General features: G+C 42.7%; 1 protein-coding gene across 1 annotated transcript in view; it reads right to left on the reverse strand.

Annotated features, from left to right (window-relative positions):
* Nucleotides 1-25,895, reverse strand: part of LOC145401238 (RNA helicase Mov10l1-like) — a 217,717-nt gene that overhangs the window by 79,365 nt on the left and 112,457 nt on the right. Inside the window, exon 14 of the mRNA XM_080273572.1 lies at nucleotides 534-665. Within this exon, the coding sequence (XP_080129698.1) occupies nucleotides 534-665 (132 nt within the window). The remainder of the gene's footprint in view (nucleotides 1-533; nucleotides 666-25,895) is intronic.

Consider the following 25,895-nt stretch of genomic DNA (forward strand, 5'->3'; position numbering starts at 1 on the left):
TGTCCTTTTGGAGCCCTAGAATGCCCAGGCTGTGAGTGGGAGGACTCTAAGGCTATGTTGCCACAGTCAGGATCAGTTACACCTTCACAGTCACATGCTCATAATATTGGTAACAACCTGCACAAACTTATTATCAGACTAAAGAAACCTATCTATCTATTGTGAGACACCTTATTCCTATAAGGAGAGGTCACAAACAAATCACCTACATGTTGTTCTGTCCTCTATCATTTGGCTGCCTTTCCTCCAACTAATACTCCCTCCTTCATATATCTCTGTCCACTCCATCCTTCCATCTTTTCCTTGGTCATCCCATCCTCCTCTCACATGCACTCTTCTAGTCAGTTTCTCATTCTCCATCCTCTCCACATGGTCAAGCCATCTTACAGTATTTCTCTTAGAACTTTAAATCACATCCACATCAATACCACAATGTTCCTTTACTTCTTGACTTCTCTGTCTGTCTCTCCATGTAACTCCACATGTTCCTCTCATATAACTCATTTCCACTGCACTTCCTTAAACCCACATACCTGGAGAGCTTCAGCAGGATTGAACCACGATGGTGAGTCACCTTCCTGCATGTTCTGTCCTAAGATGCCATGAAAGAAGAGTGGGAAGCCTGGTTGTGGCAATTCATCCCATGCTAGTAGATACTGCAATGGCTGACGAAGAGATATGAGGGTCAGAAGGGAAGGATGACTATAAAAAGATAATGGAAGTAGGGAGATGTGGAAACCAAAGAAAAGAAATACATACATAAATAAATAGTGCAATGGCTGAGGATAAGACATGAAGGTGAGAAGGGAATGATCTATCTATCTATCTATCTATATCGAGATGCCATAATCCTGTAAGGGGTGGCCACATACAAATCACCTCCATGTCGCCCTGTCCAACGCCATTTCACTGTCCTGCTCCCAGCTCACATCCCCCTCTCATATACCTCTCCACTCCATCTCTCCATCTCATCCTTAGCCTCCTCCTCCCTCTCCCCCCCTCCACCACACTTACATACACTCTCCTCGTCAGTCCCTCACTCTCCATCCTCTCCACATGGCCAAACCACCTCAGTGTGTTTCTCCTAACACTTCCTATCACATCCACATCCACACCACAACGCTCCTTCACATCCTCATTTGTCAGTCTGTCTCTCCATGTGACTCCACATGCTCCTCTCAAATAACTCATTTCCACTGCCCTCACTCTTGACTTCTGTCCCTCCAACAAGGTCCAAGCTTCACTTCCATAAATTACAGTTGGTATCACAATACTGTCATGCAGTAACTTTTTCACTTCCATGCTCACTTCCCTGTTTCTTATCACAGCTTTCAAGGAACCAGCAATCCTTCTTCCTTGTTGTACCCTTTCAAGCACTTCACCCTCTAAACTTCCATCCTTACTTATCACACTACCAAGTACTTAAATGCACTTACATTTTCCATTTCCTCCTCATCCAGCCTCACTGTACATTCACTGACTACATTTCTCTTGTAAGCTATAACTTTACTCTTCCCTACATTCACCATTAGCTTCTGGTGCTTACATACTCTCCCAAACTCATCCACCAAGCCTTGCAGCCCCCCTTTGTCTTCACTTAATAACACATTATTATCTGCAAACAACAGTACAGAGAGTTTCCAAACACTGCCCTCTCTCACTAGGCCCACTCCCACATCTACTGCCCTACCTTGTATCTCTTTTATAACCCCATCCATATACAGATTGAAACTCCATATACAGATTGACCTATCCATATACAGACTGAAGATGTGGAAACCAAAGAAAAGAAATTCATACATAAGCAAAATGGGGAACATGTATACTGCCTATAAACAAAAGGGATGATAAGGAAGAACTGAAACAATAAGGGAGGCAGTGGCCGAATTGGTAGAGAGGTAGCCAAAAGTCCCAATGAACCAGGTTCAAATGTCAGCTAGGGCAGCGAACAGGTTAAGGATTTGAATTTCATTATAAGCGACTTTACTCATCTACCAGAAGACCTGCCGACATCCCTTAAAAATATCCACACTAATACCAATATACCAGTTCTGTATGGGACAGCCCTAGCAAGTGTTCAATATGGACAGTGGGAATGACTGTGGAAGAGGTGACATGTAGATGCGTATGGTATGTAGGAAGAATACTGAGCCTTTGGAATGGGCTATGAAGCTTATGCCCAGAATCTCACACACACACACACACACACACACACACACACACACACACACACACACACAAAGAGAAAGAGTGAAAAAGTCAGAGATATGTAGTGGTTTCATGATTAGCACTGTTGAATTAACAATTCTGACATGCACGGAAGAGCCAAAATCTTCACTACCAGGAAACTGACAGATGTTTGTGTATAATATGCCAAAACATTTCCAGCAAAACAAGCAGAAACTGTTTTCACTGACACTAGAACAATTTATGCATGAATATGGTGTGTGCATACAGTGTTTTCCACAGCCTACAGTTCTTGTAGGCTGACTAACTGAATTACAGTAAAATAAAGTACACTGACATTTGGAGATAATTTGTGAGTTTAAAAGCTGATGGCAACATCAGCTGCCACACAACATGTATCAGACAAGTCAGGGTTGCTGGGTCTTCCTACCCTCACCCCACCCTGCCAATCTACTCCCATTCCTCTCTCTCTCTCTCTCTCTCTCTCTCTCTCTCTCTCTCTCTCTATCCATATTCCTTTTAAAGGCAGATGGCCTTCATGGGATCAAAGGGTCTGTGTGGTCTGTGTATCTATAATGACTGTGTTCCCTTTCAGGTTGTTCATTTGAATGGGGGAGGGGGCCTGGATCTTCAAGACTCCCTCTTGGCTTCCCCTCATTTTTCTACTATTTTCTTAAAAACAAAGTAGAATTAAGATGATATCACAGGCCTCTTCCCAACTTTCCAAGCCAAAGTGATGTAATACATTTTTCCCCCTCTCCAGTAAAACCACAATAAGAGAGAGAAAGTTGGGCCCCTCTCTCTCTAAGTAAAAAAAGGGTATATTCCAGGGAGTAGGATGTTGCTCCAGGCAATAAGAATGATAATCCTGAGGAGGATAGGAAAGTTGGTGATAGCAAGAGCTGGTGCTCCTGTTTCACTACCCTTACGACCAGCTCTTGACCATCCCCATTTACTGACCTTTTTACATTTATATGGAGAGTAGGCCAGCATAATCTCCCACTTATATTTCTCTAATTGTCTATTGTACACTACACTACATGAACTTTAACCTGCCCCGTCCCGTCGACGTATGGGTACGTTGCAACATTTTCCATTTGCCAGTCCTGACGACGTACTGGTATGTTGTGCAATTGCAAGGTCCCTAATTTGCACAATTTTCAATTTTCGCGAGTGATTTTTCGTACGTATACACGGGACACCTTCCTCTATTCCTCTACAAGATGCCAAGCAGGGACAATGCCTTACACCGCATAACCTCCCCCCCCCCACCGCACGCCATTGTCTCAGCAATTCACCTGTTACCAGTGACCTAGCCAATAAAGACATTCAGGGCCAGAGTGATTCCCCAATCGATGACAATGTGGAGGACAAAGTTTACATAGCATTAGAGGAAGAAACAGTCAGAAATGATGATCAGGTAATGTGGCAAAAGAAGGTCAGGTATGGTGATGAGTTAGTCAGTGAAACAATGCTTATAATGCCTATATTACTGTTTGAAAACCAATATACTCTCGTACTACATATAAATTCGTACCAAGTAAATAAATAAGTACTGTTTATGAGTGGTGTAAAATAGTTACCCTCCCACAGAACTCGTTTTCTTTGGTGCCAGCCTGTTAGAAAACCCAGTCAGGTAAGGAGGTACTGCTACCTGGATCGAGTATTTTAACCCTCAGGTGAGCGATTTCTCTATGAAATTTTGATGTTTCTCACCAAAAGCGGTGGTTTTAGCCAAAAAAAAATTTTCCGAAAATACCTCAGGATTGGGGGGTGTCGGAGGTGTGAAATAGCTCAGGGCATGACAGGCTAAGAAGCACATACTGTATCCCACTACAACATGGAGGTTGGTGACAACTTGGGCATGCAGCTGGAAAGCTTTGCCCTTGCAGACTAGTGGTGAATACGAGGGGTGGAGAGGGGAGGGTTTTGCCAGTGTGGCTTTGGAACCTGGGGCCACGATGGAGCTGGGACTTATATCTGTGCCAAAGGGTACAGGGCACTGTGGTTCTCAGGCTGTCACTTCTGTCCAATAGTGTGGGGCCTGAACCTGGGAGTAGCGTCCTGGGAGGCTGCCCTTCTGTTGGGTGCAGAGCTGTGCTTTGATGGGTAAAGCTGTGGTTGCCCTGGTGGAGGGCCCCAAGATCACCATTACAGCCAATGGCCATGGCTGGTAGCCCATGGGTCCCTGTCCCTCTGTCTGGGACTCAGGCTGTGCAGGAGGGACATGAGGTACATCTCCGTCTTATATTTACCCCACCTATTACCCGAGTAACATGACTGTAACCCGCAAGCAATGTCAAAACATCTGCACACATCCCCACCAAATGTCCAATATCACAAGGCCACCAGGCTAAGTCTTTCCTAGCTGCCACAGAGATTGTAACACAGACTGCAAGCCACGAGAACATGTTAGGTGACAGCAGCAGTCCGCTTCTCTACTGAACATTGAACGTCAAGCGGCCACTGGGCTTAGTCTTGCCCAACTGCCACCACCATCAAACACAGACCACAAGCCATGAGTACATGTTTGGTGACAGCGGCCGTCCACCTCTCTACCAAAGGCCGAAAATCACACGGCCACCGGGACACACACACACACAAACACACACACACAGCCGGAGAGAGCAGATGTCCCAGCCATCGCTGCTAACCATAAGTAGTTTCAGGAATTTTGTCTGTCCTGTCTCCTAAGGTCTTGTTTTAAATTTAAAATAATGAAAGTTAATAGACTACCAAAAATGTAAAGATTTATTGGCTAGACTGTACATGAATGTTTGTAGTTTTTTTTCGGTAACAGCAGTTTTGGTATTTAACCAACATCAAACATGGCCGAAAATGTAAACAATGAGGGACTAGAATTTCAAGGATTAGATGCAAATACCAATGTCATGGACCTGTTTAAAACATTAATTATGAGGATTAGTGAACTTGAAAAGAAAGTAGAGAATCTAGTGATAAAGGATGTGTCTGTAAATACGGAAACTACCAGAGTCTGATCCAATCCAATGAAACAGCGAATGAAGAGATTAGGAATTTGAAGCGGGAAAATGTTGAATTGAGGAGGAAACTAGAAGAGAGTACTAATAAAATGGAGAAGGTGAGTAATGTATTAGAAGAACATAAGGCAAAGTGGGCACACGTAGAAGAAGAACAGAAAGAAGTGGTCAGCTTAAGAGAGATCATCCAGGAAGAAAGGGAAATGAACAAGAAAGAAATGGAAGAAAATGTAGTGAAAATACTGAAGAAAAAAAGAGAAAATAGTGAGAGAAACTGTAGAAAGGAACAGATGTGTGGTAGTATTTGGAAACAGGGAAGAGGAAGAAAAGGTTAGGTTCGTAAGACTCGAGCGAGACACGAACCTGGTGAGAGGAATATTAGGCAAGATTGACCCCGAAGGAGACAAGTGGGTAAAAGAAATTGAGGAAGTAAGGAGGATAGGGCCTTATAAGAAAGGGGAAACAAGACCAATGAGAGTCAAGTTTACATCAGAAAGTGTAATAAATGAGATACTTAAAGTGACATGGAAATTAAGCAAAGAGGCGGGGATGGAAAATATTATAATAAGAAAAGATCTGAATGAAGAAGAAAGAGAAGTTTTAAAATCATTAAAGGAAGAAGTAAAGGAAAAAAATGATAAGAGGACAGAGGAAGAATGTAATCCTTTTTGGAGAGTATTGGATATAAAAGTAAGGAAATAGTATTTAAGGAAATAGAAGTGAAGGAAACTAAGGGGGATGGTTGTGAAAAATCAGAAGTTGAGGAAGTGGTACGGACAAAGAGTAGGAGAGAAGAGGGTATTAAAAACGTCAAAAATAATATGAAGGTGATATATACTAATGTTGATGGTTTCATATCGACAAGGATTGAAATTAACGATTTCTTGAGAGAACATGAACCTGATGTCATGTGCTTTGTAGAGACCAAATTAAGAGAAGATATTGATGTTCATTTGGGAGATGGTAAATACAAACTGTGGAGAAAAGACAGAAAAGAAAAAAAGGGAGGAGGAGTGATGATAGCAGTGAAGAACAACATAAATGTAGATACTGTGGAAATGAGAGAAGGCAGGGCTGAAGTGATATATATGAAATTAGAAACTGGAGAGAATGTTAAGAGAGATATGGCGGTAGTGTATGTTCCCCCAAAGACGAGAGCATGGAAGGATGATGAATACCATGAGATGTTGTCAGGTATGGCTAGCTATTTGCAAAAAATAATTGAGAAAAGCAATAACATAATTTTGGTGGGTGACTTTAATTGTAAAGAGGTGAACTGGGAGGAATGGTACTCGGGAGGCGGTGAGGATTCGTGGGGCACTATGTTATTAAAAATAATAATGAATAATGTGATGACACAATGGGTCAAAGAAGAGACACGGTTTCAAGGTGAGGACACACCAGCAAGGTTAGATTTACTGTTCACCAAAGAACCCGATGTAACAGAATCATTGGAATATCTCTGTCCTTTGGGAAAAAGTGATCACGTGGTCATTGAGTTCCAGATGTTAATAGGAAACGTCGAGCCAAGAGATGAGCTTCATAGACAGGGAAGATACAACTTTGGGAAAGCAAATTTTACAGGATTGAGAAACTTTTTTGAACATGCGGATTGGAGAAAATTCAGAGAAACAAGAGAGATACAGAGGAAGTGGGATATCTTTCTAGACCTCTGTAATTTGGGAGTGGAAAAATTTGTACCAAGAGTAAGAGGGAAAGAAAACAGGAAAAAGGAGTGGTTTAACAGAAGGTGTATGATAGCAAAAAAAGAGAGAGATAAGGCGTGGAACAATTGGAGAAAGAGAGGTAACAACAGAACAAAGGAAGAATATAAAAGAACAAGAAATGAATACACAAGACTACATAGAGAAGAAGAAAGGAATTTTGAAAAAGGTATAATTGACAAATGCAAGGATGAACCCAAACTGTTTTATAGATTTGTTAATGGCAAACTGAAACAAAAGGAAGGAATCACCAAACTGAAAGTAGAAGGAGAGGTCTTTAAGGATGCAGCAATGCAAGCAGAAATAATGAACAAACGTTTCCAGTCAGTTTTCACTAAAGAAAAGGAGCTTGTGGAAGGGGAGGGAGTGATTAGAAATGTTCCGGTGATGAAAGATATAAAAGTGGAGGTACAGGAAGTGTATAAATTACTGGAAACTCAAGATGTAAGGAAAGCCCCAGGACCTGATGGAATTTCTAACTGGGTACTGAAGGAATGCAGAGAACAACTGGCGGATAAAATTCGCAGCTTAATCGTATGCTCACTGGAAGAGGGGAAAGTGCCAAAAGAATGGAAAAGGGCAAATGTGGTACCAATTTACAAGGGAGGAAACAGGGAAGAACCCCTGAATTATAGACCAGTGTCTCTAACCAGCATGGTCGCAAAATTGTGTGAGAGAATCCTGAAAGACAGATGGATAAAATATCTGGAAGAGATGAATATTTTGGCTGAATGTCAGTTTGGATTCAGAAGTGGAAGGTCATGTGTTTCTAACTTGTTGAGCTTTTACTCAAGAGCGATTGATGTGGTACAGGAGAGAGATGGTTGGGTGGATTGTGTGTACTTAGAGAAGGCCTTTGACAAGGTACCTCATAAGAGACTAATGTGGAAACTAGAATATATAGGAGGACTAAAGGGGAAACTTCTGGAATGGATGAGAGACTTTTTGAGAGACAGACAAATGAGGACAGTAATAAAGGAAAAGATGTCTGGATGGAGGGAAGTAACAAGTGGAGTCCCTCAAGGCTCAGTGTTGGCTCCAGTAATGTTCCTGATTTATGTAAATTATATGGTAGATGGAGTGAACAGTTATGCAAGTCTGTTTGCTGATGATGTAAAGATCTTGAGGAAGATAGAGGTTGAGGAGGATTGTAAAATAATGCAGGAGGATTTGGATAGGATACACAATTGGAGCTGGACGTGGGAAATGAAATTTAATGTAAAGAAATGTAAAATATTGGAAATGGGTAAAAGTACCAGGAGACCATCACTGAATTATTTTTTGGGTAAAGAATTAATCACAAAAAGGAGAGAAGAGAAAGATTTGGGAGTGCTGGTCCAAGATAGTTTGTCACCAGAAAAGCACATTAACAAGATAGTTGGAGAGACTTATAAACTCTTAACTAACATAAGTGTAGCATTTCATTATATGGATGAGGAAATGATGAAAAAATTGATAGTGGCCATGATCCGCCCCAGGTTAGAATATGCAGCGGTAGTGTGGTCCCCACACAAAAAGAAAGATATAAACAAGATTGAGAGAATACAAAGAACAGCAACCAAGATGGTCCCCAGTCTGACAGACCTGTCATACAGAGAGAGGCTGGAAAAACCGGATTTGCCTTCGTTAGAGGAAAGGAGAAAGAGGGGAGACATGATTGCGGTGTTCAGGACCACGGTGGGAGTAGATAAAATTGACAAAGAAGATCTGTTTGTATGGGATAAGAGAGCAACAAGAGGACACGGAATGAAATTGAAAAAGTCAAGCTGCTTGAAGGATATCAAGAAATATAGCTTTCCTTACAGAAGTATAGACTTATGGAATAGCCTGGACAAAGAGATCGTCCAGTCTAAAAACTTAAACGAGTTTAAAGCTAAATTCGACTTATTGAGAAACAGCGACGGAAACCCACGAACATAGTACATTCCGTGTATATCACAATTAGGTATATTAGGTAAATACTTAAATATTTGGAACGACTTAGACAAAGAGGTGGTGCATGAGAAAAACATTCATGTGTGTAAAGGTAGACTTGATAAATGTGGATATGGAGACAGGACAACACGAGCATTGCTCAATTCCTGTATACTACAAAATAGATAAATACAAAATAGATAAATACAAAATAGGTAAATACACCAACCCACTCACCCACCCACACACACACACGCACACTCCTGACTAATATAAGAGTAGCTTTTCATTATATGGATTAGAAGATGATGAAAAAATTGATAGTGGCCATGATTAGCCCCAGGTTAGAAAATGCAGCAGTAGTGTGGTTCCCACACAAAAAGAAAGATATAAACAAGATTGAGAGAATACAAAGAACAGCAACCAAAATGGTCCCCAGTCAGGCAGACCTGTCGTATAGAGAGAGGTTGGAAAAGCTGGATTTGCCTTCCTTAGAAGAAAGGAGAAAGAGAGGAGACATGATTGCAGTGTTGAGGACCATGGTGGGAGTAGATAAAATTGACAAAGAAGATCTGTTTGTATGGGATAAGAGAGTAACAAGAGGACACGGAATGAAACTCAAGAAACCAAACTGCTTGAAGGATATCAAGAAATATAGTTTTCCTTATAGATGTATAGACCTGTGGAACAGTCTGGACAAAGAGATCGTCCAGTCTAAAAACTTAAACGAGTTTAAAGCTAAATTTGACTTACTGAGAAACAGAGACGGGACCCCACGAGCGCAGCTCATTTCCTGTATATCACAATTAGGTTAATACAATTACGAGGAAACTGTAGCACCAGTCAAGCAGGGCAGTACTCCCGAGGTGGATGGAAAGCTGATGACAGGGAGTGCTGGAGCTCCCGTTTCATCAGCCCTCAGGACTAGTTCCTGACCATTCCCCTTTGCTGAACTTTTTCAGTGTCTCAGTTACACAGAGCATGCTCTGCAACACAAATTTCTCTAACTATCTACACGAAACTACATGCACAGTACACACTACACTTCCTTTTCCAAAATTCAAAAAAAAAATCATGGTGTCTCATCACCCAGCCTCGGAGTCCCTAGGGGGGGGGGACCATAAATACACCCACATTCCGCCCCTCTCCTGGTGATGACTCGAGGTGCCTGGAACCACTGTCTGACTCTCTTCTTCATTTCTGCAACATTCGCAGCCTTTCCTCTAACTTTCGCTCTGTTGAGCACCACCTCTCCTCCTCTAAACCTCACCTTCTTTTTCTAACTGAGACTCAGCTGTCTAAGGCAACTGACAGCAAACCCTTTTCTGTATCCTCCTACTTTCTCTATACTCATTTCAATGCCAAAGGTGGCTGTTGTGTATATATACGCAACGACTTATCTTGCTCTCGTGTTACTGAACTTGATTCTTCTGAATTCTCTACACTCTGGCTTCGGCTTTCCTGTCATTCTCTAACTAAATATATCTGTGCTGTTTACTTATCCCCTAATTCTACTGAATATCAAAAATTCTTCGACTATCTTACTTCTACAATGGACCACAATCTATCCATTTCTCGTTTCTCTGAAATCTCCATTCTAGGAGATTTCAATGTTCACCACCACCTTTGGCTCTCCTCTCCTTTCACTGATCCACCTGGTGAACAAGCCTACATCTTTTCTATCCTTAATGACCTAGAGCAGCTTGTACAGCACCCTACCCGTATCCCGGACTGCCTGGGAGAGAGCTCCAACATACTTGACCTCTTCCTTACAACTAATCCTTCTGCTTACACTGTTAATCTTTTCTCTCCGTTGGGCTCCTCCGATCACAACCTTATCAACTTAACCTGTCCTATCACTCCGGTACGGCCTGTGGACCCTCCAACGAAACGTCGTCTGTGGCATTTTGGAGCCGCGGATTGGGAGGCCCTCAGGTAGTACTTCTTTGATTTTCCTTCGAATGATTATTGCTTCCATGGCCGGGAGGCATCTGGGTGTGCCTTATGCATTACATAGGTTATTCTCTTGGACATGGAAGCATACATTCCTTTCTCATATCCTTTGACTAATGCAAGAAAGCCTTGGTTTAATCACGCTTGTTCTAATGCTGTCCGCAACATGGAGAGGGCCTACAAAAGGTACCAGAGCCAACCCACCCCTGAATTACATCATCTTTACGTTTCTGCCTGGAATTATGCTAAGTCTGTTCTTCGCTCTGCTAAAAATAATTTCATCCGTACTAAATGCTCTCAACTCTCCAACTCGAATTCTTCCCGCTCCTTCTGGCACCTTGCCAAAAACCTTTCTAACAACTTTACCTCATCATCCTTCCCTCCTCTTTTCTATTCTGATGGTTCTGTAGCTATTTCTTCTACTGATAAAGCAGATCTCTTTGCTTAGACTTTCTCCTCCAATTCCACCTTAGACAATTCCGGTGCTGTTCCTCCATCACTTCCTGCCTCTGACTTCCTCATGGCTGACACTGAAATTTCTTCAGCTGATGTATTTTCTGCCATCACTGGCCTCAATACTAACAAGGCATATGGGCCTGATGGAGTCCCTCCTGTTGTTCTCAAGAAATGTGCTTCTGTGCTTACACCCTGTCTAGGCAAACTCTTTCGCCTTTGTCTGTCAACTTATACCTTTCCTTCTTGCTGGAAGTTTGCTCTCATTCAGCCAGTGCCAAAGAAGGGTGACCACTCCCAACCCTCCAACTATCATCCAATTGCTTTAACGTCCTGTATTTCAAAAGTTTTCGAGTCAATTCTCAATAGAAAAATTTTAAGGCATCTTTCCTATCACAACCTTCTTTCTGATCGTCAGTATGGGTTCCGTCAGGGACGCTCCACTGGCGATCTTCTCACCTACCTTTCAGACTCCTGGTCATCCTCCTTTCAGGACTTTGGCGAAAGCTTTGCCATTGCACTTGACATCTCAAAGGCTTTCGATCGAGTCTGGCATAAATCTTTAATTTCCAAACTGCCCTCTTACGGTTTCTATCCTTCTATCTGTGCCTTCATCGCTAACTTCCTTTCTGGTCGTTCTATAGCCGCTGTTGTAGACAGCCATCGTTCTCCTCCTAGATCTATCAACAGTGGTGTTGCTCAGGGCTCTGTCCTATCACCATCTCTCTTCCTTTTATTCATCAATGACCTTCTAAGTTGTACATCTAACCCTATCCACTCATACGCTGATGACTCCATCCTTCACCTTTCCTTTCAGTTCCCGCAACGCCCATCCCAGCAGTTACTTCAACAAACAAGGGATGAGGCTATGGCACACCTAATGTCTGACTTGGCTCATATCTCTGACTGGGGTAAATATAATCTTGTTGTTTTTAACCCCTACACCGCGGGCTTGTTTACCAATTACTTGCGTGTGCCGCGGGGTTATTTGGGCTCCGACAGACTCTCAAAAAATATTTGCCAAAAATCAGTTATTAGTCCTAGAATAATAAAATTACATATGCTTATGGCACATACCTTCAGCTTTCTCCTGGAATGATTGTTGAGCCTTCGTCGGTTACCGTAGGACTTGTGGAGACCTCTGAAGTAGGGTAACGAAGTCTCCACTTTACACTTCCCAACAACCCGTAATATGATTACCACAGCCAGATACAAACACTATAAACACTATTCTACAATTTTCAAGTAGTTTGGGATCCATACTCAAAAAAAAAAAACACTGTGAAAGCAACGGAAATTATGAGCGCGTCTGATCGTCGCACTGGTACTAGTTCGCTCATGGTAGTCTGTCATTTATTATTCATAAAACCCCTCACACTTTATATTTCTATTACTATATAACACTTATATATATCTACAGTCTTTATCCATAAGTTTCCTTCAGTAGTATTAGTTTATTGTCACTGTAGGGATTCAATTTCTTTCAGTAAAATACGTAGCATTCACTTTCTTGTCCTGTATACTGGCATTGAGAATGTCACTTTCATCTTCACTCTCATAACTCATAGCATTCAGACATGCTAGAGTGAAACTTTCACTTTCATTACTCCTAGGGTATATACTCGTATTCTTATAATACTACTCATTTACATTTCTATTTACGTTCTCTATTTTATTTACGTTATTTACATTTCTATTTTATTTACAGTGTTATGCACTGTCACTTGAAATAACTTATAAAACTATTTTCCATTGTTCACGTATATTTACATTCATTACTTTCACTTGCTGTTTACACATTATTTACACATTATTTACAATTCCACTTGCACTGTTTTACTCAATAGAAAGATCGTAGTCACTCTTTTATCAATTGTCAGCCCTTTACCTCTTTCCACACGAGGTTTAGTAGGGGGTAAAGGTCACAGAGCCATTTGCATGGGGGTGAAAAAAGGCCTTGAAGTCAGCATGATGAAACATACGTCCTCTCACTTCGGAAGATGAGACTACACTGATAACGCAGTTGCCAGGCCAGCTAGCCTAGAGGCCTGCTTTAGGGGTTATTCAGAGTTACCAATATTACTTCTTGAAACAGCTAAGTCTAGCACTGATATGATTGGCAGGAAATCTAGACAATACATTATAAATTTGTTAGTTCCAGGTGAATGTAAATATCATTTAGGGTTCTCCCTTCCCTCCTTACAGGTATATTTATTACGAAAATAGATTAGAGGCCTACTTAGGAGATATATAATCAGAGCTACCAATGTTAAATCTTGAAACAGCTTTGTGTAGCACTGATATGATTGGCAGGAAATCTAGACAATACATTATAAATTAGGTAGTTCCAGGTGAATGTAAATATCATTTAGGCTTCTCCCTTCTCTCCTTACATGTATATTTATTACGAAAATAGATTATACGGCATATTTCAAGGGGAAAAAAACAGCGAAAATTAGCGAACGAGTGCACGTGAGGTGTTGTCAGGTGATAATTAGCCAATTCCAGGTGTATGGCACTCTCACTTACCTGATTTCTTTCTTGTATATATTATTTGGTATAAGAATACGACATAGGGCTTATTTCAATGGATGAAATCAGTGAAAAATTCCAGGGAAGATTTACTTAGCGTAGCATGGCCGGGCAGGCGAGAGGATAGGGTAATGGAGGGGGGGTAGGGAGGGGAGTCAAGAACGGGGAGAAATGGCTAAATTGTCAACAATGGATGGGAGTACAGATGAGATTAGGAGTGCTGACTAGTGTTGGACATTGTCAGTACTGATAGATGATACAAGCCCCCACTTGAAAGCCCGGGTGAATTCAAAATAACACAGAATCACAAAAGCGACGCCCCGCGGTATGATCCCTTGCTCCCAAGCGTCACGAAAGTGACGCCCCGCGGTTAAGGGGTTAATGCATCTAAGACTCATTTCTTACACTTATCAACCCGTCAAAATCTTCCACAGGTATACCCACTAATGTTTAATAATATTCAGCTTAATCCTGCATCATCCTTGAACATGCTTGGGGTTTCATTTACTCGGGACTTATCTTGGAAAGATCATATTATATCTCTTGTAAAATCTGCTTCCAAGAGATTGGGAGTGCTAAGCCGACTCTGTTCTTTCTTTACCCCTGCACAATTGTTGACTCTATACAGAGGTTTTATCAGCCCCTGTGTGGAGTACAACTCTCATGCGTGGGGAGGCTCCCCACAAACAGCTCTTCTCAATACAATGGAGTCAAAGGCTTTTCGTCTCATTAACTCTCCTCCTCTTACTGACTCTCTTCAACCTCTGTCTCTTCGCCGCACTGTTGCATCTTTATCTCTTTTCTATCGCTACTTTAATGGTCACTGCTTCGCTGAGCTGTCTGCATGCATTCCTCCAACTCTACGACGGGGCGTAGCACTCGTCTAGCAGCAAACTCTCATTCCTTTTCTGTCCAACTTTCTATTGCAAGAGTTAACCATTACTCCCAGTCCTTCATTTATGCAACAGGTCAACTATGGAACTGTCTCCCTCTGTCTGTATTTCCTGCTGCCTATGATCTCCAGCCTTTTAAACGCAGTGTGTCCAGGCATCTCGAAATGAATGGATCTTGAATTTGGCTCTCTCTTGTATTTTGTTTTTCTCTTGGAGGGAACTGTTATTGCAGGCTCATGCCTTTTAGTTCCTTCTTCCTCGCATAAAAAAAAAAAAAAAAAAAAAATACACACAGATTCCTTCCCACGAAATGATTATAATATCAGTACAGTAATTTCTGTACAAATGCATATGACAGTACTGTGCACAGTACTGTATATACTGTACAATACACTTCCATTCAGTAAGGGTATTTGTTTCAATACCAGTCAGCCACCTTAACCAGGTAGCCCTAATGGGATAGGTTAGGTTTGGTTAGGTTAGGTTAGGATAACTTACGTAATTTTGCCTGGGAAACACATTGACCATATTTTCCAGAAAATCCTATGGATATTTTTGAAAGGACAAGGTGAATGATGTTCCTGGCCACCACACATGTATCACAGACCACAAACCACGACTAAATGTATGGTAATAGCACCCGTCCACCTCTACACCGAATGGCAGGAGTCCCCCAGCCTCTGGGATTTGTGCAGAACCTCCCACCGAATGGTCAGAGTCAACTGGCAGGCCACATTTGTCATACACTGCCTGAGGCGGTGATGTACCGGTCATCCGCTGTTGCCGTCACTTGCTAACCCTTGCCTGGGCAAATGGAAGTGAACCTTATATGCAGATGGCAGTTTGCTGCAACCGTGGGGTGCGATATGGCAGTGCTGTACTGCTTGCCAGCCAACACAAGCCTTCTTCAGTCCCGCCTTTGTTTTGTCATAGTGACTTGCTTGCAATGATGCCTGTGAATGTGGCTGCGTTTGTGGTGGTCCCCTACCTTCTTCAGGTTGTGAACCTCCTATGCTGTATTTTTATGTAAGGTGATGGCCCCACCACCACCTGAGAAGCGGAAGAGGAGGGTTCTGACTCTGGAGAAGAAACATGAGATATTGGGCAAGGCTGCCGCAGGCTGGACCACAGGACACAACCTTTGCAATGATCTAGCCCGTTCAACATTGTTTGATATCAACAAGTCACACAACAAGGTTACGCAGTATGGACAGGACTTCAGTGAAAGCACACATCAGGGCGACAGGAAGGTAATGGCCCAGGCCCGGCACGCCATTATTGACCAGTCAACACTGATGTGGTTTCACCAGTAACGTGGTGCCAGTGTGCTAGTGTGTGGGACTGAGATGAAGGCTGCTCCCGAGAAGTTTGTACGCCTGCACAACATGCACGACTTCAAGGCGTCTGAGGGATGGCTCTTCCGCTTCAACGCCTGCACAACATGCACGACTTCAAGGCGTCCGAGGGATGGCTCTTCCGCTTCAAGTTTTGCCAAGGACTTACTGGCCATATGGCACACAACGAGGCCTTAGACGTGGCAGTGGAGGAGGCAGACCCATTTTGCCAGAAGGTGCAGCGCCCGATCAAGGACGAGGGCCTTGCCCTTGGTCAAGTCTATAACGCTGACGAAACTGGTCTGTTCTACCGATCCTTGCCCACCAACACCCTGGCTGAGGAAAGGGAGAAAACTGTATCTGGTCGGAAGTTGTCTAAACGTGTCTCTGTTTTGTGCTGTGCCAATGCTAACGGGACTCAATGCCTCAAACCCGTTGTTGCTGGGCATGCAAAACAACCATGTTGTCTCCGTGGGTTGATGGATAGCCTGCCTGTTGTGTGGTACCATTCTGTGAAGGCCTGGTTTACCGATAAAATCTTCACAGATTGGTTCCATAGACATTTTGTCAGGGAGGTTATCCGATATCAAACGGAGGTCCTTGGTATTGCTCGTGACCAGGTGAAGGCATCCCTGCTCCTGGACAATGGCCCCTTGCATCCATCTGAGAAGGATTTGGTTGCTTATGACAGGCAGATTAGGTGCATGTTTCTGCCACCTAATACAACTGCTCTGATTCAACCAACAGACCAGGGTGTTATCGAGGCTGTGAAGAGACTGTACTGCCAGAGGTTCCTGAAAGAGGTGATGGTGATGCTGGAGGCCGAGGACATGGCCGAGGACAGATGTGGGGAGCAGACCTTGCAGAATCTTCGGTGTTACGACCTGAAGTCTACAGTGTTCAACTGGGTGAACGCATGGAAGGAAGTCTCCATGAAAACCCTCAAAAGCGGTTGGTCTCGTCTCCTCCAGGGAAACAGAGCTGAGCAAGACTTTGAGGGGTTTGATGTGGATGATTTCCGCAGTCGCCTTTGAACAGCAGGAGAGCAGGTGCACGTTGACAAAGTGAGGGAGTGGCTGGACAATGACGGAGGTGATCCTGGTTATCTGTAACTGTCTGATGAGGAAATCGTCCCTGCTGCCTCTGCGGGCATGGAAGAGGACAGTGGGACCAATGAGGACTAGGATGAGACCCTGACTTGCAGCCCTTTGTAACTCTTTCAATCCCTTGTCTCAGTGTCCTCCGTGGTTACCTTGAAGGGGTGCTGAGTATGCCAAGCACCCTCACTGTGACAGCGAGCTGGTACTGCTCCACCTGGCAATGGAGATGCTGGGAGTCTGGGACACTGTCATCCTCCAGGATAATCACTGGTCCTATCGTCAGACCAGGATCGACTCCTCCTTCAAGCCTGCGACCCCCATGAGTGCCAGCCCATTCTAACCACCACCACCAACACCATTTCGTTTCCCACCTTCACCATCGGACCCTAAACCGAACACATCGACAGCTGTTGAGTCTCCATTGGACGTAAGTTTGCAGCCGTCTTCAGAGTCTCCTGGGGTGGGTAGGCCACCATTACCAAAGAGTACATCACCATTCATTGCCCAGCTCCAGGAGGAGGTGGAGGAGTTATGGGACATTTGCTAGGTGCAAATGTTAGCCACCAGACCACATGGGACAACTCTACACCTGCTGGAGGTGTGTGGGTTAAGAAGCCTGTCTGTGGTGCACTGGGTGGTAAGTATCTCAACCAAATGTTTTTTGGCAGGTAACTTTAGGTTTCTTTCATTGTTTCCTTGGTGTTAAAATTTATTTAGGAAAATCCTATGTATGTTTTGATGTCACAATATGGCAGAATGACCTGAAAACAGTGCCAACAATAGAAGGGGTACTGTACATACAGCAGTGTTTAGGTAGGGTGTTTTTTGGTTTTCAATGGTTTTCTGCAAGGTTTTCTTGGTGTTGAAAATTATTTTGCATAATCCTACATATGTTCTGATTTCAAAATATGGCAGAATGACCGGAAAACACTGCCAAAATATGGAGAGGTACTGTACATACGGTAGTGTTTAGGTAGGATGTTTTTTGGTTTTCATTGTTTTTTGCATGGTTTTCTTGGTGTTTCAAATTATTTTTGATAATCCTGTGTGTTTTAATGTCAAAATATGGCAGAAAAAACTGAAAACACTGCCAAAATAAGGCGGGGTACTGTACATACAGTAGTGTATAGGTACAGTGTTTTTTGGTTTTCAGTGGTTTTCTGCATGGTTTTCTTGGTGTTTACCATTAATTTGGATATTCCTCTGTGTGTTTTGATGTCTAAATATGCCTGAATGACTGGAAAACATTGCCAAATTATGCACAGGTACTGTGCAAATAAGTTAGGCATAGGCTGGAGGTGGGTATAGGTAAGGTCTGGGCATGATAAGGGAATAGTGTTCATTATCCGGATGTTGCCACTGCCCGGACATACCTTTGGGTCTATTATGTCCAGATAAATAAGTGATTACTGTACTCCAATCACATCTTTCCTCTCAACTCTTCAGTTGTAAACCTAGCCCCCCAGGCCTTGCATTCTAGGATGTATTACACATCCATCTGATCACTGTCATTTCTGTACATGTGAGCCTACAAATATCCTCTTCCTTTAATGCCCATGTACCATACAGTATATTACACTCCTAACACATGTCATTTACAAAGATCCCTTAGCACAGAGGGAGAACCCTCGCAACGTCAGGGGAGTCAACAACTCCCTGAACTTCCTCCAACCAATCTTTAACCCTTCCTTAGAACTCTCTCAATGTCAGGGGAGTCAACAACTCCCTGAACTTCCTCCAACCAATCTTTAACCCTTCCTTACTCCAGCCATAATCCTTTTGTTTACTTTCACTTTAATCATGATATATCCATGCACGTAACCACCTTGAGGCAGATGAGGCAGCTGCCTCATCTGGCATCTCCTCTCCCCGTCCCCTCCTTTAGCAGCCTCCTCAATCCACCCCCACCTCAAAGTACAGGGACTTGTTCTGATCGCATTCATAACTTTAAACTAATCCCTGTCATCCTCAACCCGCAGTGCTTGTAGGTGAGTCATCGGGAGTGGATCAGCCCAACTCAGAACGTGACTAAACAGTATAGGTTACTACAGCCTACTGCAATAGGAGCCCCTACACACTCCTGAAAGTTGCCAGTGTTTGCTGGATCACTAAATAGCATGTGGTCACCACCCGCTCAGACCTGGCGTACCTTCCTTTAAAAAAAATTCCTAATGGGATTATTACTCATGCATAAAGCATTATACCAGTATCATATTCATCTTAGATATTTTACTGATGCTCTAAATGAGATGTAAGCTGAAAAGTTCTTTATGGAGTTTACTACAAGCAATGAAAGCTTATTGTGTGTGTTTGCATTCAGCACTTTTTTACCAAGCGTTATGAATCTCCGTTGGAAAAACTTGTCATACAGTTTCCAAAGATCGCAATCTTTAATTTGGCAAATCCTGACATGATTCTATGGCTGAAATCGCACGGGACTGAGAGCAGCGACCCGAATTTTTAATGGCATGGTATTCTTCTTGCTTTGAGGAAATGTCAGAGTTCTGCTGCAGTCCATTTTTCCTCATCTGCTAAAGCACATTTGCCCATGATTCACACCAAAGTTATCTTGATGCAAGTCACTCTAGGTGTATAAATATCATCAGTGCCGCACTGGGCTCCTGGCGGCGGGAACACAAACTACGTGGCGTTACCCAATGATGCTAATAATCCTTTCTAGCATGTATGAAAATGCCGTATTGCAGAACATATTTACATAACTGAATGCTGTGCACCCAACCTCTAATGACCACATTAATAAAAACATACAACTGTAGCAACATTTTTTAAATTTTCTGAGTTACTTAATTTAAATCTGTTCAAATTCACCTGCAATTGAATTATTTGGTGCTAAGGCTAAAAAAAAATTTCCAGGGAAGCATGCCCCGTGTTTGCCTCATCTGTATTCAAGTCCTGGTTATGGCCCTGCATATCTCATCCACTTCTCTTCAACATGCACGCCCATCCCATGATACTCATCCGTACTTCCCTTCCAGAATAACTTAATGTACTATCCTGCAGGTTGGGGAAAAAATGGGTGGACTGTGTCATGAATGTAATGAGAGTGAATGAACGGATTACTGTACAGCACTGAAAATACTGTTTGGTAAACTCATGATTTCATTTATATCAGCACATGCTCTACAGGCTGGAATGGATAATGTGGAAAAAGACTGACTCTGGGATGACCTAATACATGTGGTAAGTGATATGAGGGATGATGAGACTAGGTTGCGTGAGGCAGCTCAATGATATGAGGGGGTACATAGGAGATGTACATATGATAAGAGGAATGTGCATGGGAAAAGGACACTCGATTTGGGGAGGCAATGAAAAAGACTGTGTGCAACATGCATTGTTGGAAAAAAGATTAGGCTGATTACACATGAGTCTGGTGAGGGATGCTGAAGTCGTAGGGAGCAAAGAGTGTATGCAGCAACAAAAATTAGTGATATGACATGGTGCTCATGAAGCAGGCAGTGAAGAAGAGGACCTATGCACCTAAGAGTAAAATAAAGTATGGAAGTTGAAAAACCATGCAGTAAGGGATGTTTTCTGTAGTGAGATGAGAAGAGTTGTGACTGAACAGAGAGCTGCTGACAGAAGTGTTAATGAACAGTAGTCTTCTCATTAACAATCTCTTAAGAGTTACTGATTCAGTGTGTGTATGGACAAGGGGCCCACCAAAACATAAGGTAACACAGTGGTTGGACGAGGGATACAGAAGTCACAGTTAAGGAGAAATGAAGGCTTTTTCAGGAATGGAATAGGAGTGGAAGCAGATGGAATACTTGGTTGCCAAGCACAGGACTAGAAAGGAAGCATACAGGGCAAAGTCTGTCTCAAATACTTTTACTGGATAACCTAACTAGCATTGAAAGGATGAATATGGTCTTTAAGGTGGCAAATCAGATGAAGAAGGAAAACAGGGATATCAAAGGTGAGCAATGTGTGACGAATGATGAAGGAATGGTAGTAGAGGACAGTGAGGATATCAAAGATGACTGAAGAAAGCATTATATCCAGTTGCTGAATGAGAAGTTTGGAACAGGGAAGGTTTGGCATCAGCAGATACAGTATTTGGTTCTTGGCCTTTGATTGATGCTGACTCTGAGAGCAGGGCCATAGGCATGATGCAGTCTGGGAAGGTGACAGGTGTGTCTGGGTTGACTGCTGAAATGCTGAAGGCCTCAGGAGATATAGGAGTGGGTTTAGTTACTGATTTGATAAACATGATTATATATGAGTGTGTTGTCTCAGATGACTAGCTGAAGAGTGTGACTGTAAATGTGTACAAGGGAAAGGGTGATGCCCTGGTAGGTGTGCGGGTGCCTATCATCCACTCGCTCAATGTAGTGTTGCCTTATGGTCTCTACACTGAATAACAAGCCAAATGGTTTCCTGTACCCAGGAAATCATTTACTATGCTAGGTAGTAACCAAATAACCGGGGTTTTTGGCAGGGATAAGTGTCCCCCAGATACCCCTACCTAAAATCATTAAATTATGGCAAATGATTTGGAGAGCCTCGGGGGGCCCAGTGCCTGCCCAGGGCCCCAACCAAATGGGCAGATTCGCATGGACATGTGGAATATGAAAGGTGTGAATGAGGAAAGTAAGAGGGTGGAAGTAGTGAATGTGTTCAAGAGTGCAAGATATGACGTGATGGCACTGTGTGAAACTAAGATGAATGAGTGTGAAGTGGAGGAGTTGGAGGGTGTAAAGTGTGTAAGGCTGGGCATGGGATGGGTGTGGAAGATGCAAAGAAGGAGTTGCTTTGGTGATGAATGAAGTGTGGCCGAGTGGAATGAGAGATTACAAATGTGTCAGCTCGAGATATATGTATGCCAAGTTCAAGTTTGAGAGGGTGAAAGTGGCGGTGATTGTAGCGTATGCACCAGATGAGGACAGAGGTGAGACAGAAACACACAGGTTTTGGTATGAGGTGGATGAAGTAGTAAGAGAAATGCCCAGGAGTTATAAAGTGATTGTAATGGGCAATATGAATGATAAAGTAGGCACTAGTCCTGTGAATGATATAATGGGTAATAAAGGAGTACCAGGAGAGAATGATAATGGGAAGTGACTGAAGGACATGTGTCAGGAAAGGAGATTGTGCATTTGTAATTCCTATTTTAAACACAAAGATGTACATAAATATATGTGGTACAGAGGGAATGGAGATCATGTTGAAAGAAGCCTGATCAATTACATGCTTGTAGAGAAATCAATGCAGGGTAGTGCTGCTGCTACGAAGGCACTGAGAGGAAAATGTGGAGGTTTGTCATATCATATGATTGTGGTATGCATGATCAAGCTGAGAGGAGTAAGGTGGACCACGAGAGAGATGAGCTGTCAGAGAGACAGACTGAATGTCAAGAAGCTTAGGATTGAAGAAATGGCAGATGAATACAGGGTCAAAGTAGGGGAGGAGTTAGAATCAGTGAATTGGAATGAAATGGATCTGGACAGCATGTGGAATGTATATAGAGACTTCTTATTAGCAATGCTAAAGCAGTGTGTGCTGTGACAGGAGTAACAACAAAAAAGAAAGGTACGGCATGGTGAGATGAAGAAGTTAAGAGCAGTAAAATGAAGTGGCTAGAATGGATACAGGACAGGGGTTCAGTTGAAATAAGAAATTAATATATTGAGATCAAGAAGCATGCAAACAGACTAGTGAAGAGGAAAAAGGAGATAAATGATGATCTAGGACGAAAAATGAATACAAATTACTCTGAAAATAGGAAGTTACAGTAAAACCTCGATATAATGGACTTCAATATAGCGGAATTCACCTTTATTGGACTCGAGAAGCCAACTGGACTAAATTCTTATGCATCAGGAAAAGTCCACTAAAGCCAGAAGCAGTCTGCATCTTAGAATAAACAAATAAACGGAGGAGATATCATAACATCAGTCCCTCCTCTCTCTCTCTCCTCCTCCATTCCTTCCCTTCCTCCCCGTCTCTCTCCAGTGGGGGAAAAAGAGAGAGAGAAAGAGAGAGAGAGAGAGAGAGAGAGAGTTGTACTTTGTTTTAGTTGAACTGGAGATGACTTTTGATAAAGTGCCCAGGGAGGTAGTGAAGTGGACAATGAAAAAGCTTGTGACTGAGGAATGGTTGGTCAGAGTGGTTATGGCAATATATGAAGGTCGCTGCATCCAGGTGAGAATGAATGAAGGTTTGAATACTGAATTTCCACGAACACAGATGTGCATCATGGGTCAGTTTCAAGTCTCTTGTTATTTATCATGGTACTTGAAGCTCTCATGTGACTTCAGAACTGGACTCTCATGGGAGGTGTATGTTGATGACTTTCTTTTTCCTGGAAAATGAAAGGGTAATGGAGGAAAGAATTAGGAGAAAGAGAGAGAGAATGGGGTACAAGGGTTTAAGGGTAAGCATGGAAAAAACAAAACTGATGATATCTAGGGTAGGTGGCAATACTGACAAAGCAGAAGGAATGTAGCCATGCACAATCTGCCAAAGAGTGTGGAAAATAGCTCCATCTTGTGCAGTGTTCATGGTAGGTGAGTGAATACGAGATGTAGTGGTACCGGTATTAGAGATTGGCTGCAAAATAATGCCAGTTCTGAATGTGCTGTAAGTACAGAAGCACAAATGGGAAAAAGACAGAAAGGGAGTAATCTTGCAAGACAGTCTCCTGAATATGTAAAGTATCGTTATTTGGGGGATATGATACAGGCATACCTCAGTTTAATGATGCAATTGGTTAAGTAAAAACCCATCGCTAGGTGGGGTATCGTATCTATACAGTATACGTCATGTAAAGTATAGGGATGTATTTTGAGCCTTGGGTTCCCTCCCCCATCCAAGATTTAAACCCACCAAAAAAAAAAAAAAAAAAAAAAAGTTTAAAGCCAATCTAAATGGCCGAACAGCTGCAAAAGAAGCTAAGCTAAGCCTAAAACCAGTGCCTGTCTCACTTGTACCCAGTCAAGGTCACTGGGGAATGAGATCTCCCACTCGTATTCAAATTCAGAAGAGAAGAAGTAGCTGCATTGTATACAATTCCACCATCAGACGGTCCCAGGACAATTATATAAACATCTGTCATGCATAATAATAATGTATGAATGACGCAGAATCGTCCAAGGTGCGAACTGTTGTGATTGTGAATTGCTGATGTTTTGACGGGGAATTCTCCTGACAGGGAAAGTGATCGATGATGCAATCGTGATAGTCTTTCAACGGCCCCTCTTTATATCGTTTTTGTTACTGTTCTGGTTGCTGAGCTCCTTTATATGCTTCTCTCTTAGTTTCCAACATTTATTTAGAAATTCCTTTGTATTTTCAAAGTGTGTTCCCTTGAACAGCCAGAATGTAAACACATGATTTATCCACTGATGATGCAATCACAACAGCCTGCTCAATGGCCCCTCTTAATGTCGTTTTAGTTACTGTGATGGCTGCTGAGCTCCTTTATTTTCTTCTCTCTTATGTTTCAACACTTATTTAGAAATTCCTTTGTATTTTCAAAGTGTTTTCCCTTGAACAACCCAAGTGTAAACACATGATTTACTGATCGATGATGCAATCAGGATAGCGTTTTCAAAGACCCCTCTTTACGTCATTTTAGCTACTGTTCTGGTTGCTGAGCTCCTTTATTTTCTTCTCTCATATTTTCAAATATTAGTTTAGTAATTCCTTTGTATTTTCAAAGTGTTCTTCCTTGAACTGCCTGAATGTAAACACATGATTTATCAATGTCACAGTAGTAGTAGTAGTTGTTCCCTAGGTAGTCTGGCCGAACAGTCCCGAGTCCCTTAGGAAGGCCATGGCCGAGACCAGGCATTCCCACAGCGCTCTCAAAGAGTGTATGTTGTGTTGTTGGCGTAGGTGATTGTGTGCAATGCAGTCTTCCATAATGTGCTTAATAGTATGGGGTGCTGTGTTACATCCTGGACAGGCATCAGCGACGGAGTCATCCAGCCTCTTCTGGTAACTTAAGAGGGCTGGATGGTGCCCACATCTCAGCCTGGCCAGGTGGACCCTGTCCTCACGAGGAAGATAGGATTCAGAAGGGTGGATGTCAGGAGGCCGTGCATGCAGCTGTGTGTTGTCTTTAAATGACTGAATGGAGTGGCGAGTGATCTGAGTGTGGATATGCTTCTGGAAGCTGGTCTGAGGTGGGCGAGGGGGGAGAGATGACAGTATTTGTGTATGGTATCATGTGCTGGGTGTTGTTTTGATGTTCCTTGGTGTGGGTGGATGTGCTGCCAAATACTGTAGTGGATGTTGTGGGTTTGTGGAGGCTGCAGCAAGAAACTGGGTGCCTCTCATGTCTAGGTGATCCTTGACTTTGAGGACTTTGGTTTCTTGATGTAGGTGGTCTGTGGGTGTAGTAACTGTGCAGCCTGTGATTATTTTTAGGGCCTTGTTCTGTATGTGATTATTTTTAGGGCCTTGTTCTGTATGGTCTGTAGAGTGTTGTAGTGTGTTTTGGTGAGGTTAGAAGCCCAGGCAGGGCTTGCATAATTCATCACTGAACGTATGTATTGTTTTTATACTGTGGTGGTGGTTTCTTTGTTGTCCGAATGTTGTATGGGCAAGTGACCTCAAAGCATTGAGTCTTGGTGTTATTTTATTTTTAATGTTTGTGATGTGTTGTTTAAATGACATTGATGTATGTAACACCAAGGATTTTGTGTGTGTGTGTGGTAGGGGAGTGTTGTTTATGGTGAGGTGTGGGATGTGACTGTGTTCTGCTGTCCAGTTTGTGAGAAGAGTCACTGTAGATTTGGGTGGGGCTATTTTGACCCTGTTTGTGGTGAACCATTCGTGT

This window comes from Coenobita brevimanus, chromosome 6 (genome assembly GCF_032717465.1).
Source record: "Coenobita brevimanus isolate Jiangsu-jjx chromosome 6, ASM3271746v2, whole genome shotgun sequence".
Taxonomy (NCBI): domain Eukaryota; kingdom Metazoa; phylum Arthropoda; class Malacostraca; order Decapoda; family Coenobitidae; genus Coenobita; species Coenobita brevimanus.